Source organism: Panicum virgatum, chromosome 8K, assembly GCF_016808335.1.
Source record: "Panicum virgatum strain AP13 chromosome 8K, P.virgatum_v5, whole genome shotgun sequence".
In the NCBI taxonomy this organism is placed as follows: Eukaryota; Viridiplantae; Streptophyta; class Magnoliopsida; order Poales; family Poaceae; genus Panicum; species Panicum virgatum.
In genome coordinates, this window is record NC_053143.1 from 50,253,519 (window position 1) to 50,267,532 (window position 14,014).

At 43.4% G+C, this 14,014-nt stretch overlaps 3 protein-coding genes and 1 pseudogene across 3 annotated transcripts; 1 reads left to right on the forward strand and 3 right to left on the reverse strand.

Annotated features, from left to right (window-relative positions):
- Positions 1-576: 576 nt before the first annotated feature.
- Positions 577-3,652, reverse strand: LOC120645060 (kafirin PSKR2-like). The gene is made up of 2 exons (XM_039921807.1): positions 3,068-3,652; positions 577-916 (listed from the first exon to the last, which is right to left on the reverse strand). The coding sequence occupies exons 1-2, from the start codon at positions 3,599-3,601 to the stop codon at positions 668-670; spliced, it is 783 nt and encodes a 260-aa protein (XP_039777741.1). The 5' UTR covers positions 3,602-3,652; the 3' UTR covers positions 577-667.
- Positions 3,653-5,326: 1,674 nt separating this feature from the next.
- LOC120645057 lies at positions 5,327-5,932 on the reverse strand (annotated as a pseudogene).
- Positions 5,933-10,511: 4,579 nt separating this feature from the next.
- On the reverse strand, positions 10,512-11,138 carry LOC120645908. The gene has a single exon (XM_039922622.1). It carries the CDS (start codon positions 11,136-11,138, stop codon positions 10,512-10,514), a length of 627 nt encoding a protein of 208 aa, XP_039778556.1.
- Positions 11,139-12,034: 896 nt separating this feature from the next.
- LOC120645059 (kafirin PSKR2-like) lies at positions 12,035-12,711 on the forward strand. The gene has a single exon (XM_039921806.1). The coding sequence runs from the start codon at positions 12,035-12,037 to the stop codon at positions 12,548-12,550; it is 516 nt and encodes a 171-aa protein (XP_039777740.1). The 3' UTR covers positions 12,551-12,711.
- Positions 12,712-14,014: the final 1,303 nt, after the last annotated feature.

Consider the following 14,014-nt stretch of genomic DNA (forward strand, 5'->3'; position numbering starts at 1 on the left):
CGGTACATTTTTGTGAGCGACTTCATGGGTCTTAGCATATTGGCGGACTCAAGGATTATTTTTCTTGATAAGGCCACGTTCTGGTGTTCCCAAGATTTATTCCTACCTAAACCAATAATGTCAACTGCTTATGGAAGCATGCACATTTTATTGGCGAGATAAAATACAGTAGTAAAAATATATATACATATACAAATGTACGGAACAAGAGAGGTAACAACTTTTTAAAAAATATTTTGGATGTTCGAAGGATTTTGCAGGCAGCAGTCGAAACATATTTATACAGCTGCAAAATAATGTGTGTATAATAGTTCCTGATGTTGCCCCTCTATCCATCTATGCACTTTTCAAGCAACTATAATATTACCTTCAATCGTACTATGCCCCTAGTGGAATGGCTCCATTGTCCCATCCAGTGAAATCCAAACTTCCACAGCTACCGAACTGCTTCAGGTAGTATGTATGTTGTACTATATATTTACTACAAGTATGGATCCAAAGGTACGTTACATAGGATGTACGCTGGCTGTGTAATGTATGGCACAAACAATAACAGAACACATTTGGACACGGACAGGAGTTTAGAGTCTCAATTATTACTTTATTTCCGAGGAGTTACACAAGTCGGCATGAAAATGTTATTATAGAAGTACAACTCATATGGAATTCAGAAGATGGTAGAACCAACGATGGGTCGCTGGAAGAAGGCTGCAGAACTCGTCAAAGCCAGTTGGTTGACTAGCTGCTGTTGCTGCCAGAAGGCGGCGGGTTGAGCCACAGCAAATGGGTTGAACAGCTGCTGCGAGAAGGCGACAGAGTTCGCAACAGCTAGTTGGTTGAATGGAAGCAGTTGCTGCTGTGAGTAAGCAGCGGAGTTCACGGCGGCTAGTTGGTTGAATGGGAGCAACATCTGTTGCTGCAAGTAGGCGCGGGGTTCTGCCGGGCTAGCTGGCTGAACGGTGAAAGAACGCGTTGTTGTTGTTGTGCCATGGTGCTCTGTACTGTCAGATGGGCCAAAGATTGCTGCTGCAGTAAGGCAGACTGTTGTTGTAGGACAATGGCCTGTGATTGTAGGATGCTAGCAGCAAGTGCATGCTGAAGCCTGTTGGACTGCACAATCGGGTGCTCATATCCGACGGCTGCGATAGGTGAGAGGTACTGTGGAATAGTGGCAGCGGAGGCGGCTAGTGAGTACTGCGGAATAATTACCGCGGTGGTAGCACTCACAGAGAGAGCAAGGAGTGCAAGGAGGGCAAATATCTTTGTTGCCATGCTTGCTAAGAGGTACTATATGGGTTTCAATTTCTAAGTTGCTAGATTCTACCAATGATATGGGTGGTGGATTACCTACACATACGGGACCTTTTTATACACAAGAGACTCTATGTAGCTTTCTCAAGATTTGTTGCTTGTGCCTCCAAAATTTTATCCTGATAAGCTTGTGATGACATGGTATCAAGTCAATTTTGGAATTTAGTGATAAATCCCGTTGGATTTTCGGTATGTGTGTGGGCAAGACAGCTTGCACTTAACACAAGAAAAAAAGCAACTTTTTTACCTTTTGGCATTGTGTTGATATAAGTGTGACAACAGCATGGTTGGTTCACCTTTAAGCATGTCAAACACCTTGGGATCAATATATGCATTCCACGTAATTGTGACCCAGTAAAGTTGCGATCTGCTGATGTGGATCCAAATCATTTTGAGCTTAATTTGTCATCCACCTTGGATAGGATTTGCTCCAATAACCATTCCTCTAGATGAATGGGTTAACAGACTAGTTCCAGGCGAAGTTATCATGTTCTCGGGATGCGATATGAATCTGATCTTCTAGCTCACTAATTTATATGCATTAAAACCAAGCTTGCTTAAACTGTCTTCTTTTCCTCATTTATGGATTAGCCAATTTCATCACTGCACAACTATAACATGTGATGTTGACGCTCCAAAAAATATTATCACATTTCCATTCAATTGTTGGGTACAACATGTGGCTGTAGAGACGATAGAATTCCGGCCCTATGCACTAAGCCTATTAAGATAAGAAGGCAATTAAAATGTTGGATCATTTACTTGAAAGTGTTTGAATTCTAGCTTTTGATGAGTTGGCACAAAATAACAGGAATCACAATTCTTTTTTCTAAATTCATTATTCCCGTATCATGGTAACATGCCAGTCAAATATGTAACAAAAAAATTTACAGTGATATTTAATTTGGTGTATGAGCATGTAATATTCCCCATCTTGCCAGCAGTATAGATCGTTGTGTTAAATATAATGTTAATTTATTCCTGTGAGAGGCTAAAATGAACTTTTTGGCCAAAGAGTTTGGTACATTTTTGTTAGCGACTTCATGGGTCTTAGCTTATTGGCGTTCTCAAGGATTATTTTTCTTGACAATGACACGTTCTGGTGTTCCCGAGATTTATTCCTACCTAAACCAATAATGTCAACTGCTTAAGGAAGCATGCACATTTTATTGGCGAGATAAAATACAATAGTAAAAATACATATACATATACAAATGTATGAAACAAGAGAGGTAACATCTTTCAAAAAAATATTTTGGATGTTCGAAGGATTTTGCAGGAAGCGGTCGAAACATATTTATACAGTTGCAAAATAATGTGTGTATAATAGTTCGTGATGTTGCCCCTCTATCCATCTATGCACTTTTCAAGCAACTATAATATTACCTTCAATCGTACTATGCCCCTAGTGCAATGGCTCCATTGTCCCATCCAGTGAAATCCAAACTTCCACAGCTACCGAACTGCCTCAGGTAGTATGTATGTTGTACTATATATTTACTACAAGTATGGATCCAAAGGTACGTTACATAGGATGTACGCTGGCTGTGTAATGTATGGCACAAACAATAACAGAACACATTTGGACACGGATAGGAGTTTAGTCTCAATTATTACTTTATTTCCGAGGAGTTACACAAGTCGGCATGAAAATGTTATTATAGAAGTACAACTCATATGGAATTCAGAAGATGGTAGAACCAACGATGGGTCGCTGGAAGAAGGCTGCAGAACTCGTCAAAGCCAGTTGGTTGACTAGCTGCTGTTGCTGCCAGAAGGCGGCGGGTTGAGCCACAGCAAATGGGTTGAACAGCTGCTGCGAGAAGGCGACAGAGTTCGCAACAGCTAGTTGGTTGAATGGAAGCAGTTGCTGCTGTGAGTAAGCAGCGGAGTTCACGGCGGCTAGTTGGTTGAATGGGAGCAACATCTGTTGCTGCAAGTAAGCGGCGGGGTTCTGCCGAGCTAGCTGGCTGAACGGTGAAAGAACGCGTTGTTGTTGTTGTGCCATGGTGCTCTGTACTGTCAGATGGGCCAAAGATTGCTGCTGCAGTAAGGCAGACTGTTGTTGTAGGACAATTGCCTGTGATTGTAGGATGCTAGCAGCAAGTGCATGTTGAAGCCTGTTGGACTGCACAATCGGGTGCTCATATCCGACGGCTGCGATAGGTGAGAGGTACTGTGGAATAGTGGCAGCGGAGGCGGCTAGTGAGTACTGCGGAATAATTACCGCGGTGGTAGCACTCACAGAGAGAGCAAGGAGTGCAAGGAGGGCAAATATCTTTGTTGCCATGCTTGCTAAGAGGTACTATATGGGTTTCAATTTCTAAGTTGCTAGATTCTATCAATGATATGGGTGGTGGATTACCTACACATACATGACCTTTTTATACACAAGAGACTCTCTGTAGCTTTCTCAAGATTTGTTGCTTGTGCCTCCAAAATTTTATCCTGATAAGCTTGTGATGACATGGTATCAAGTCAATTTTGGAATTTAGTGATAAATCCCGTTGGATTTTCGGTATGTGTGTGGGCAAGACAGCTTGCACTTAACACAAGAAAAAAAGCAACTTTTTTACCTTTTGGCATTGTGTTGATATAAGTGTGACAACAGCTTGGTTGGTTCACCTTTAAGCATGTCAAACACCTTGGGATCAATATATGCATTCCACGTAATTGTGACCCAGTAAAGTTGCGATCTGCTGATGTGGATCCAAATCATTTTGAGCTTAATTTGTCATCCACCTTGGATAGGATTTGCTCCAATAACCATTCCTCTAGATGAATGGGTTAACAGACTAGTTCCAGGCGAAGTTATCATGTTCTCGGGATGCGATATGAATCTGATCTTCTAGCTCACTAATTTATATGCATTAAAACCAAGCTTGCTTAAACTATCTTCTTTTCCTCATTTATGGATTAGCCAATTTCATCACTGCACAACTATAACATGTGATGTTGACGCTCCAAAAAATATTATCACATTTCCATTCAATTGTTGGGTACAACATGTGGCTGTAGAGACGATAGAATTCCGGCCCTATGCACTAAGCCTATTAAGATAAGAAGGCAATTAAAATGTTGGATCATTTACTTGAAAGTGTTTGAATTCTAGCTTTTGATGAGTTGGCACAAAATAACAGGAATCACAATTCTTTTTTCTAAATTCATTATTCCCGTATCATGGTAACATGCCAGTCAAATATGTAACAAAAAAATTTACAATGATATTTAATTTGGTGTATGAGCATGTAATATTCCCCGTCTTGCCAGCAGTATAGATCGTTGTGTTAAATATAATGTTAATTTATTCCTGTGAGAAGCTAAAATGAACTTTTTGGCCAAAGAGTTTGGTACATTTTTGTTAGCGACTTTATGGGTCTTAGCTTATTGGCGTACTCAAGGATTATTTTTCTTGACAAGGCCACGTTCTGGTGTTCCCGAGATTTATTCCTACCTAAACCAATAATGTCAACTGCTTAAGGAAGCATGCACATTTTATTGGCGAGATAAAATACAATAGTAAAAATACATATACATATACAAATGTACGGAACAAGAGAGGTAACATCTTTTAAAAAAATATTTTGGATGTTCGAAGGATTTTGCAGGAAGCGGTCGAAACATATTTATACAGTTGCAAAATAATGTGTGTATAATAGTTCGTGATGTTGCCCCTCTATCCATCTATGCACTTTTCAAGCAACTATAATATTACCTTCAATCGTACTATGCCCCTAGTGGAATGGCTCCATTGTCCCATCCAGTGAAATCCAAACTTCCACAGCTACCGAACTACCTCAGGTAGTATGTATGTTGTACTATATATTTACTACAAGTATGGATCCAAAGGTACGTTACATAGGATGTATGCTGGCTGTGTAATGTATGGCACAAACAATAACAGAACACATTTGGACACGGATAGGAGTTTAGAGTCTCAATTATTACTTTATTTCCGAGGAGTTACATACGTCGGCATGAAAATGTTATCATAGAAGTACAACTCATATGGAATTCAGAAGATGGTAGAACCAACGATGGGTCGCTGGAAGAAGGCTGCAGAACTCGTCAAAGCTAGTTGGTTGACTAGCTGCTGTTGCTGCCAGAAGGCGGCGGGTTGAGCCACAGCAAATGGGTTGAACAGCTGCTGCGAGAAGGCGACGGAGTTCGCAGCAGCTAGTTGGTTGAATGGAAGCAGTTGCTGCTGTGAGTAAGCAGCGGAGTTCACGGCGACTAGTTGGTTGAATGGGAGCAACATCTGTTGCTGCAAGTAGGCGGCGGGGTTCTGCAGGGCTAGCTGGCTGAACGGTGAAAGAACGCGATGTTGTTGTTGTGCCATGGTGCTTTGTACTGTCAGATGGGCCAAAGATAGCTGCTGCAGTAAGGCAGACTGTTGCTGTAGGACAATTGCCTATGATTGTAGGATGCTAGCAGCAAGTGCATGCTGAAGCCTGTTGGACTGCACAATCGGGTGCTCATATCCGACGGCTGCGATAGGTGAGAGGTACTGTGGAATAGTGGCAACGGAGGCGGCTAGTGAGTACTGCGGAATAATTACCGCGGTGGTAGCACTCACAGAGAGAGCAAGGTGTGCAAGGAGGGCAAATATCTTTGTTGCCATGCTTGCTAAGAGGTACACTATGGGTTTCAATTTCTAAGTTGCAAGATTCTATCAATGATATGGGTGGTGGATTACCTACACATACGGGACCTTTTTATACACAAGAGACTCTATGTAGCTTTCTCAAGATTTGTTGCTTGTGCCTCCAAAATTTTTATCCTGATAATCTAGTGATGACATGGTATCTAGTCAATTTTGAAATTTAGTGATAAATCCCCTTGGATTGACGGTATGTGTTGGCAAGACAGCTTGCACTTAATATAAGTAAAAAAAGCAACTTTTTATCATTTTGGCATTGTGTTGATATAAGTGTGACAACAGCATGGTTGGTTCACCTTTAAGCATGTCAAACACCTTGGGATCGAAATATATGTTCCATGTAATGGTGATCAATTTAGAATAAATTTAATAGTCTTAGTAAACAAACTTATTATTAAGTATACTGTAAAATGGTATAGTTTATGGGGTAAAATGAACCAAATAATAGTTTATGGGGTTATCCAGACTTTGACTATAATTGAGGGTAGTAATTTAGACTTTTTCCTTTAAAATATGAATTTTACTCCAAATGATTATCTATTGGGTATCCATAGGTAATAAAAACCAAACCCGATAAGTTTCGATGTGAGACACCGGCGACTTAAGACATGATTTCAATGCCCCGAACAACACCTCATGGCTAACCTACAACATCTAATACTAAATCAAATCAGTTTCTAATGGACAGCGTCACCACGTGTTTCATGAGCCGCATATCCCAGATCAGGAACGATGGGGTGAGGCTAGGTGGACTCGCGGCCACTCACCTTGATCGGTTGATGCAGCGGTGATCGTCATCCCTGGCCGGAATATGAAGCAGTTGCTCAGCGTAGGGAGTGTCGTGGGCTCGGGGTCCGATCGCAGGTCAGGCGGGCGGAGGGACGTAGGGCAGAGGCGGCGGCAGATTTTTTCTTTTTTCGGAGGGAACGTCGGGCGGAGGCGGCCGTAGATACAGAATGTGCAAATAAAATTTGGAAGCCTTCAATCACCGACCCTCCAACTGTAACTCTCAAAGGAAAAATAGGGCATGTACACCAGGTGGGTATGTTATGTAGAAGGTTTTGGTGAAAACAGTTTCAGATTTTAGTGGTTTGTGGTAATAGTTTGTTGGAGGAAACCAATCTCCCCATGCCATAGGCTTGGCATGTATTTAAATTTTCTTCCAAAAATAATACACGTCTTTCTTTTTCTTCCATAATATTAATTATTATCCTTCCAAAATAAACAATGACTTAATTATGAGTGAATGAATGTGAAAGGGAAAGTAAAGTGTGTCCCAAAGGAAAGTAATACACAGTTACCAGAGGTGGGTATAAGAATTTGCTGGTGTAAAAAGTATTAGGATTTTGGTGGAAAACATTGACGAAACCAATTTTTCCCTCCCTTTCGTCAAACCTTTTGGCCTAACAAGTGGGGGCCTCTGTGAGGGGCAAGGTGCGTGGGTCTAATTTTGTTGAGAAAGGGTTTCAATTGTTCCATTTTTATATAGATATACTAGTGGAGATTTCAGTGGTTTGTAGTAATGTTTGTTGGGCGAAACCAATCTCCCCATGCCACAGGCTTGGCATGTATTTAATTTTCCTTCCAAAAATAATATACATCTTTCTTTTTCTTCCATAAATAATAATGTCAATTATTATTCTTCCAAAATAAATAATGACTTGAATTATGAGTGAATGCATGTGAAAGGGAAACTAACATGTGTTCCAAAGGAAAGTAATACACGGGTACCAGAGGTGGGTATAAGAATTTGCTAGTGTAAAAGGTATTAGGATTTTGGTGAAAAACATTGACGAAACCAATCTCCCCCTCCCTTTCGTCAAACTTTTTGGCCTGACAAGTAGGGGCCTATGTGAGGGGCAAGGTGGGTCAATCTTGTTGAGAAAGGTTTCAATTGTTCCATTTTTATATAGATATACTAGTGGATATGTACGTGTTACAGACACATATTTAATTTCCTGTCCATCAAGCAATGATGTCGTTTAATAATACACGTCTTTCTTTTTCTTGCATAAGCAATGATGTCAATTATTATCCTTTCAAAACTAATAATGATACAAATTATGGGTGGATGTAGGTGCAAAGGAAAGTAAAGTGTGTGTCAAAGGAAAATAATATGCTGGTATAAGATGTGGGAGTAGAAAATTACTGGTGGAAAATATTGACAAAACCAATCTCTCCCTCCCTTTCGTCAAACATTTTGGCCTAACAAGTGGGGCCTCCGTGAGGGATAAAGTAGGTCTAATCATGATGAGAAAGAATTTCAATTGTTTTTACTTTTATAGATAGATTTATAGATACTCTAAAAAATAGATTTATAGATAGATTATAGATAGATAAAAATTTAGAGTATATAGATAGAGATTAGCTGCTATGTTGGACCGTACTAGCAACTCATTGCACTCATAAGTCGTAACCAGTTCTGAAAGGAATAAATTAGTTTGTAGATTACGTAACCTGCAAACCATGTACGCACCCAAATCCGTGCTCTAATACCAATCCAGTTCGAGGAGTCGAGTTCAATCCAGACTCTCCGATGTTCTACGATCTGCAGTGCTAAGTGCTAACACAGACGAGACCATCGTACACTTTAGCCCGGCCGGACAATGGTGGCGGAGCAAGAGGGCAAGGCAGGCTACCTGAAGTTACAGGAGCAGGCGAGCGAGGAGATGAAGGCGAAAAGCTATATCGAGATAGATGACGAACGGATCAGGCGCAAGGCAGGCCCACAGGCTGCCACTGCCATTGAACAAATCTGGAAGGAAGGGCGAGGCATACTCCAGCCGGAGACCGAGTCTTCGTCTTCGTCCAACGACGATGGCAGCGACTACACGTCCGATGAAGAGGAAGATTCTGACGAAATCAGCTACAGCGACTACTCTTGGGATGAGGAAGACGATGGTGACGACAATGAGTACTCATCGGATGAAGAGGAAGACGACGACGACGATGATGATGGCAGTAGCGACTTACTCGTCAGATGAGGAGGAAGATGATTACGACAACGTCGGCGACCACTGGGCTGATGATGAGGACAGTATTTACTCCACGTTAGATGATGAGGAGGAGGATTGTTTTCTGATCCTTGGTGATTGTGCAATGTTTGGCTTTAATATGGTGACCGCCATGTCACGCGCAGTATCCACTAGGTTTAACTTCCGTTTTGTAGTAGCTACTGCAATTCGGCTTTGCTCGTCTTGTTTTCCAAGTTGTGTGGAATGCATGGATCGATAAATCATGCTTTTAACTCGGTCTTTTCATATTCCAATTTCCTGCCGTAGGATCACATAAGTTCGTGGCATGGTATTACTCTATGTTACTGTGTATATAAGCACAATGTGAGTAAACTTTGATGAACGAAGCTGCCTGCGTGGGAAACATCTTAGTCTAGACACACATATATAGGACCTGCCAAATATCGATAAGCTCTGAGCCCATCTTACAATGTGAACATATTGGTTCTTCATCACAAACATGGTGACGGACTGAGTAAACCAAACTGGCTTTTTAACTAGTTTGGTAACACAGGTGACACTAGGAAAGGATATTGAGCAAATAGTTATAGGATGGTTCACCTTTGGTGATACCCTCGGACTCATCTCTAACGAGTCAGCTCGGAGATCGCTCGGAGTCGCCGATGGTTTAGTCCCAGCAGAGTCTGTCACCGAACCAGTCGTTGTCTCCTCCATTCTCATCTGCAACTCAACTCAATTCTCAACTCCCTGATCCCTATAACAGGCCAAATCATCGGAGTTCTACCCTTAGGAATACAAAGATGAAGAGGACCTTGGGACGCCCTAGTTGAGTTAGCCTTACAAGACTCGTTGTACATGTATAGATACAACTCAAGAGACTAATAATACAAATCAAAATTGATCCAATTCCTCTCTACATTTAGTTCATCACACTGTTGTCACCTGTAAACTTTTTTTTTGGTTAGCCTGTGAACCTATTAGGTTTTGGAACCAATTCGATAGAATATTCAGGTGTGATAGGTTGTGTTGAGTTGTGTGATAAAGATGACGAAAATAATGCATTACATCACCGAGATTGTGTGGGTGCGGTCTTCTCATCTCTAAACATTGATGTGAACGATCTATCTAGTAGTAACCAGATTAACATTGCTTTTTTGTCTTTGTTTTTGCAACTTCTTGAGACCGGGATCAGGCCATCAGGATATTGTGGCGTTTTCCCCTGTTGTGTGGGAAACACAACAGAGAGCTTATTTTGTTCAGACATGGATCAGGCTACTGTTCACTCGGATATTGTTCTCGGTCTGGCAGGCGGGCCCGGCAGACACTAAAACCCGCCCCCACGCGTCAGTCATTTGATAATAACGAGTTTCTTCTTGATAGCTTCTTGGCAATTAGCTAATGAGGTCTGTATCTGTTTAAAAATGAGAGATTTCAACTATGGAACTGTGTCTTCTTGGCACTTAGCTCATCAAGATTGACATATGGAACTGTGTCTTGACACTTTCAATAATAACTTCAAAAATAGATAGAGATTTCAACTATTGCAATTACAAGTAGTGGAGATTTCATCGAATTGAATCCAAATTTATTTTGCTAACTAGCTGACGAATGCACCACATGATCCGGGACTCCTTCTCGAGGCTCGTCACGGTGACGTCGCACCGGACGACGATCCCGTCGCCGGCGCCCTCCCAGCGCCGCAGCGCCGCCCTCAGCTCCTCCACCGTGGCCACGTCCATGGCGCCGGAGCTGGACAAGCTGCCGCGGAAGCGGTGCGGCCCCACGGCCGTGCAGAACGCCCGGTTCCCACCGTCGCCGTCGAGGGCGATGCTCACCCTGTACGCGGCGGTCACGTCCGATGGCATGGCCGGGAGCAGCCTCCACCAGGGGTCGCGGCGGGACCAGAGAATGAGGTCGACGGAGACGCGGCCAGCGTCGTCGTCGGAAGCGGCGAGGACGCCCCTGGGGTAGAAGTGCAGCCGCCACTCGTGGCCGCCGACGCGGAACGGCGCCGTCTCGATGCGCTGCCCGGCGAGCGCCGCCGCTTCGACAGCGGAGTAGCGGTCGATCCGGTGCAGGTGCGCGCCGGTGTGCTGCCGCAGGCGGGTGGAGGAGAAGGAGAGCGCCTCCCGCACGCCCCGCCACGCGGCGCGGAGCGTCCGCAGCGTCGCCGGAAACGACGACGACGACATGGATCGATCCCGAGCAGATGGATCGTGATGATCGAGTTGGTCCACGGGTTGGAACGCAGGTTCACTTTTTAAATTTCGACAACGTGAATTATATTACTTCTTTGGTCGTTTCAGGCGAGGACTCTGAATACATGCAATTGGAAGCTCCTGCAGGCGTGGTATGTTAGTTATATGGCAACAGCCAACACTTCATGGAACTTTCCTTTTTTTTTTGTTAAACGATTCTCTGCATGCGAGCATCAACATTCAGGAAATTGCTCTGAAACCCAAATCAGCGACTGACATGATGAGAATTCAATTTTAACTCCATCCATGCTTTGAGCACGTTCAACCGGATGATGATGAGCAACCCCGACCGGCCGGAGGTGTACACGCCGAAGTTCCTCGCGGAATAATTCACCGTCGGATTATTATTCTCATGTGCATATTGTTTAGCCAACACATACGTATTATCCAAGAAAGTTTACCACTAAATTTCAAAATTGACTAGATACCATGTCATCTCTAGCTTATCTCAAATTACCACTTTACACACACTTTAACATAGAGCAACATATATGATGTGAACCAAACGCATAAAAGTGGACCAAACGTCATTGTCACTCAAGTATTAAGAAAGCAAACAAGAAAAGTGTCACCTTTTTGCTTCTAATTTGTTTTGCCAACACAATCACATGTCATACAAGCCAACAAAACTGACCGCTAAATGTTGAAATTGACAAGATACCTTGTCATCTCTAGCTTATCCAGCAAAAGGTAATATAAAATATTGCTAGACTTACATGAGAGATCATGCCTATAAATAGGCCTCAAATCAGAAGTTAATCCATCACCTACATCTTCAAGACAACTTAGCAACATACAAAGTGAAACACACTAGCAACCTCATAGCAGCAATGGCAACAAAGACATTTGCCCTCCTTGTAGTCCTTGCTCTTTTAGTGAGCGCGGCCACAGCAGTCTTTATCCCACAATGGTCACTAGCTTCCACCGCTGCAACTATTCCACAATACATCCCATCAGTAACAAGTGTGGGGTTTGAAAACCCAATTGTGCAATCCTACATGCTACAGCAAGCGCTCGCATCAAGCATCATACCATCAGCCTTATGGCAGCAACAATCCTCAGCCCATTTGGCAGTACAAAGCGTCGTCGCACAGAAACAACTGCAACAGCTTTCGCCAGCATTCAATCAACTAGCCATCGCAAACCCTACTACCTTCTTGCAACAACAGCAGCTTTTCCAAGCACTCAACCAACTGGCTGTAGCTAACACTGCTTCCTACTCGCAGCAACAGATGTCTTCATTCAACCAACTGGCTGTTGCAAACCCTGCCGCCATCTTGCAGCAGCAACTGCTAACACTGAACCCACTAACTGCGGTAAATCCCACCGCCTTCTTGCAACAATAGCAGCTGCTGCAATTGAACCAACTAGCTACGACAAACCCTGCCGCATACTGGCAGCAACCCATCGTTGCCGGTTCCATTTTCTAGATTACTTATGAGTTGTACTTCAACAATAAAGTTTACATGCCGACGTGTGTAACTTTCTGGAAATAATATTAGTATTGGCTAATATTATTTCCAGAAAGACGAGCACGCCAACGCATCTCTCACATCTTCACCGACCAGGCCAGCATGGCTCCTGGTGACCCACGATGACATGGAGATCCGCGCTTCAGCTCAAGCCTCCTCAGCACGGCTCGCCAGGGCGTCGCTGTGTGCGTGGCCAGCCGCTGCTCGTCGGCGGCAGCCTGATGGACTGGGACGACCAGAGAGCGGGAGTCAATGGAAGTCTTCAAAAAATTTCTAGAACAAGGCCTGTATTCCGTTTCAACACGAAACGTCTCTTTTCTTTCCAAGGTGACACAAGCCAACTCGTGACGAGCTCACCTTACCTTAGGAATGGTTAGGAAAAGCTGGACCCAAAGCGAAAGCGAAGATTAACCAACGCGGAAAGCCGGACGCATAGTGAAAGCAAAGATATGATTAAGCAACACCGAGAACTCGACACAAAGCGGTAGCAAACTCTCGAAACAATCTACTGGAGCAACACTGTCATGAAAGCTTCACTTAGCCAAGCATGCGAGGATCCATCAATGATTAGCAGAGCTTAAAAACAAGCGGAAGCAGAGCTTAACCAAAAAGCCGATCAAGAGTCTCACCAAAAACACTAGAGCTAATCACAACGAAAGAGTACTCTTAACTAAGCACGCAACGGCTAACTGTGAGAACTAATCAACATAAATCAAATTATTTGCAACCTGCTGCCTGCTGGCCTGTCCCCACGGTGGGCCGCGCTCACCTGGGCTGCCAAGCTCGTGCGCACCTGCTCTTTGGTCGCCTGCCCCGAGCTGGCTGCCGGCCTGCGCGCACCTTAGGCCGCGGGCCCACCTGGCCGCCGCTGCAGCTGCGGGTGCCTGTGTGCTGCACGCGAGCCCCCGACGTGCCGCCGCTTGCGCTGCTGCAGCTGCGGCGTGTCTCCGCCCTCCGCTCGAATGAACCTGCTCGCGAACAGAAGCAAGAAAAGAGGGGAGAGCAGCAACAAAACCGATGCTTCAATTTCAAATTACTCTCTCAAAATTTCATATAAAATTTGAACCGTAGATTTATGGCTGTGAGATCTAACATATTCATAAAGAAATTTACAAAAAAAATCGAGTAAATCTTGCTAGTCGAAAATCACTCAAAAAAAGCACCCGAAAAATCACGAAAAAGAAAAACGCTCGTGATGAAACAAAAGCACACAATTTTGATGTTTGGATTACTTCACGATGTCCGGTTACAATGCACTCTTGAGCACATACAAAACTAAGGTGGTAAAAAAACAAATCAAAGATCCACTACTCTATTACTCTCTCAAACCGTAGAAAT

What these genes read in the sequence shown, in the direction of transcription:
- LOC120645060 (XM_039921807.1), bottom strand. Translation starts at nt 3,601, where the DNA reads ATGGCAACAAAGATATTTGCCCTCCTTGCACTCCTTGCTCTCTCTGTG. An exon ending in TCTGGCAGCAACAGCAGCTA is followed by an intron (nt 917 to 3,067) that starts GTCAACCAACTG and finishes GCCTACTTGCAG; the next exon opens with CAACAGATGTTGCTCCCATT.
- LOC120645908 (XM_039922622.1), bottom strand. Translation starts at nt 11,138, where the DNA reads ATGTCGTCGTCGTCGTTTCCGGCGACGCTGCGGACGCTCCGCGCCGCG.
- LOC120645059 (XM_039921806.1), top strand. Translation starts at nt 12,035, where the DNA reads ATGGCAACAAAGACATTTGCCCTCCTTGTAGTCCTTGCTCTTTTAGTG.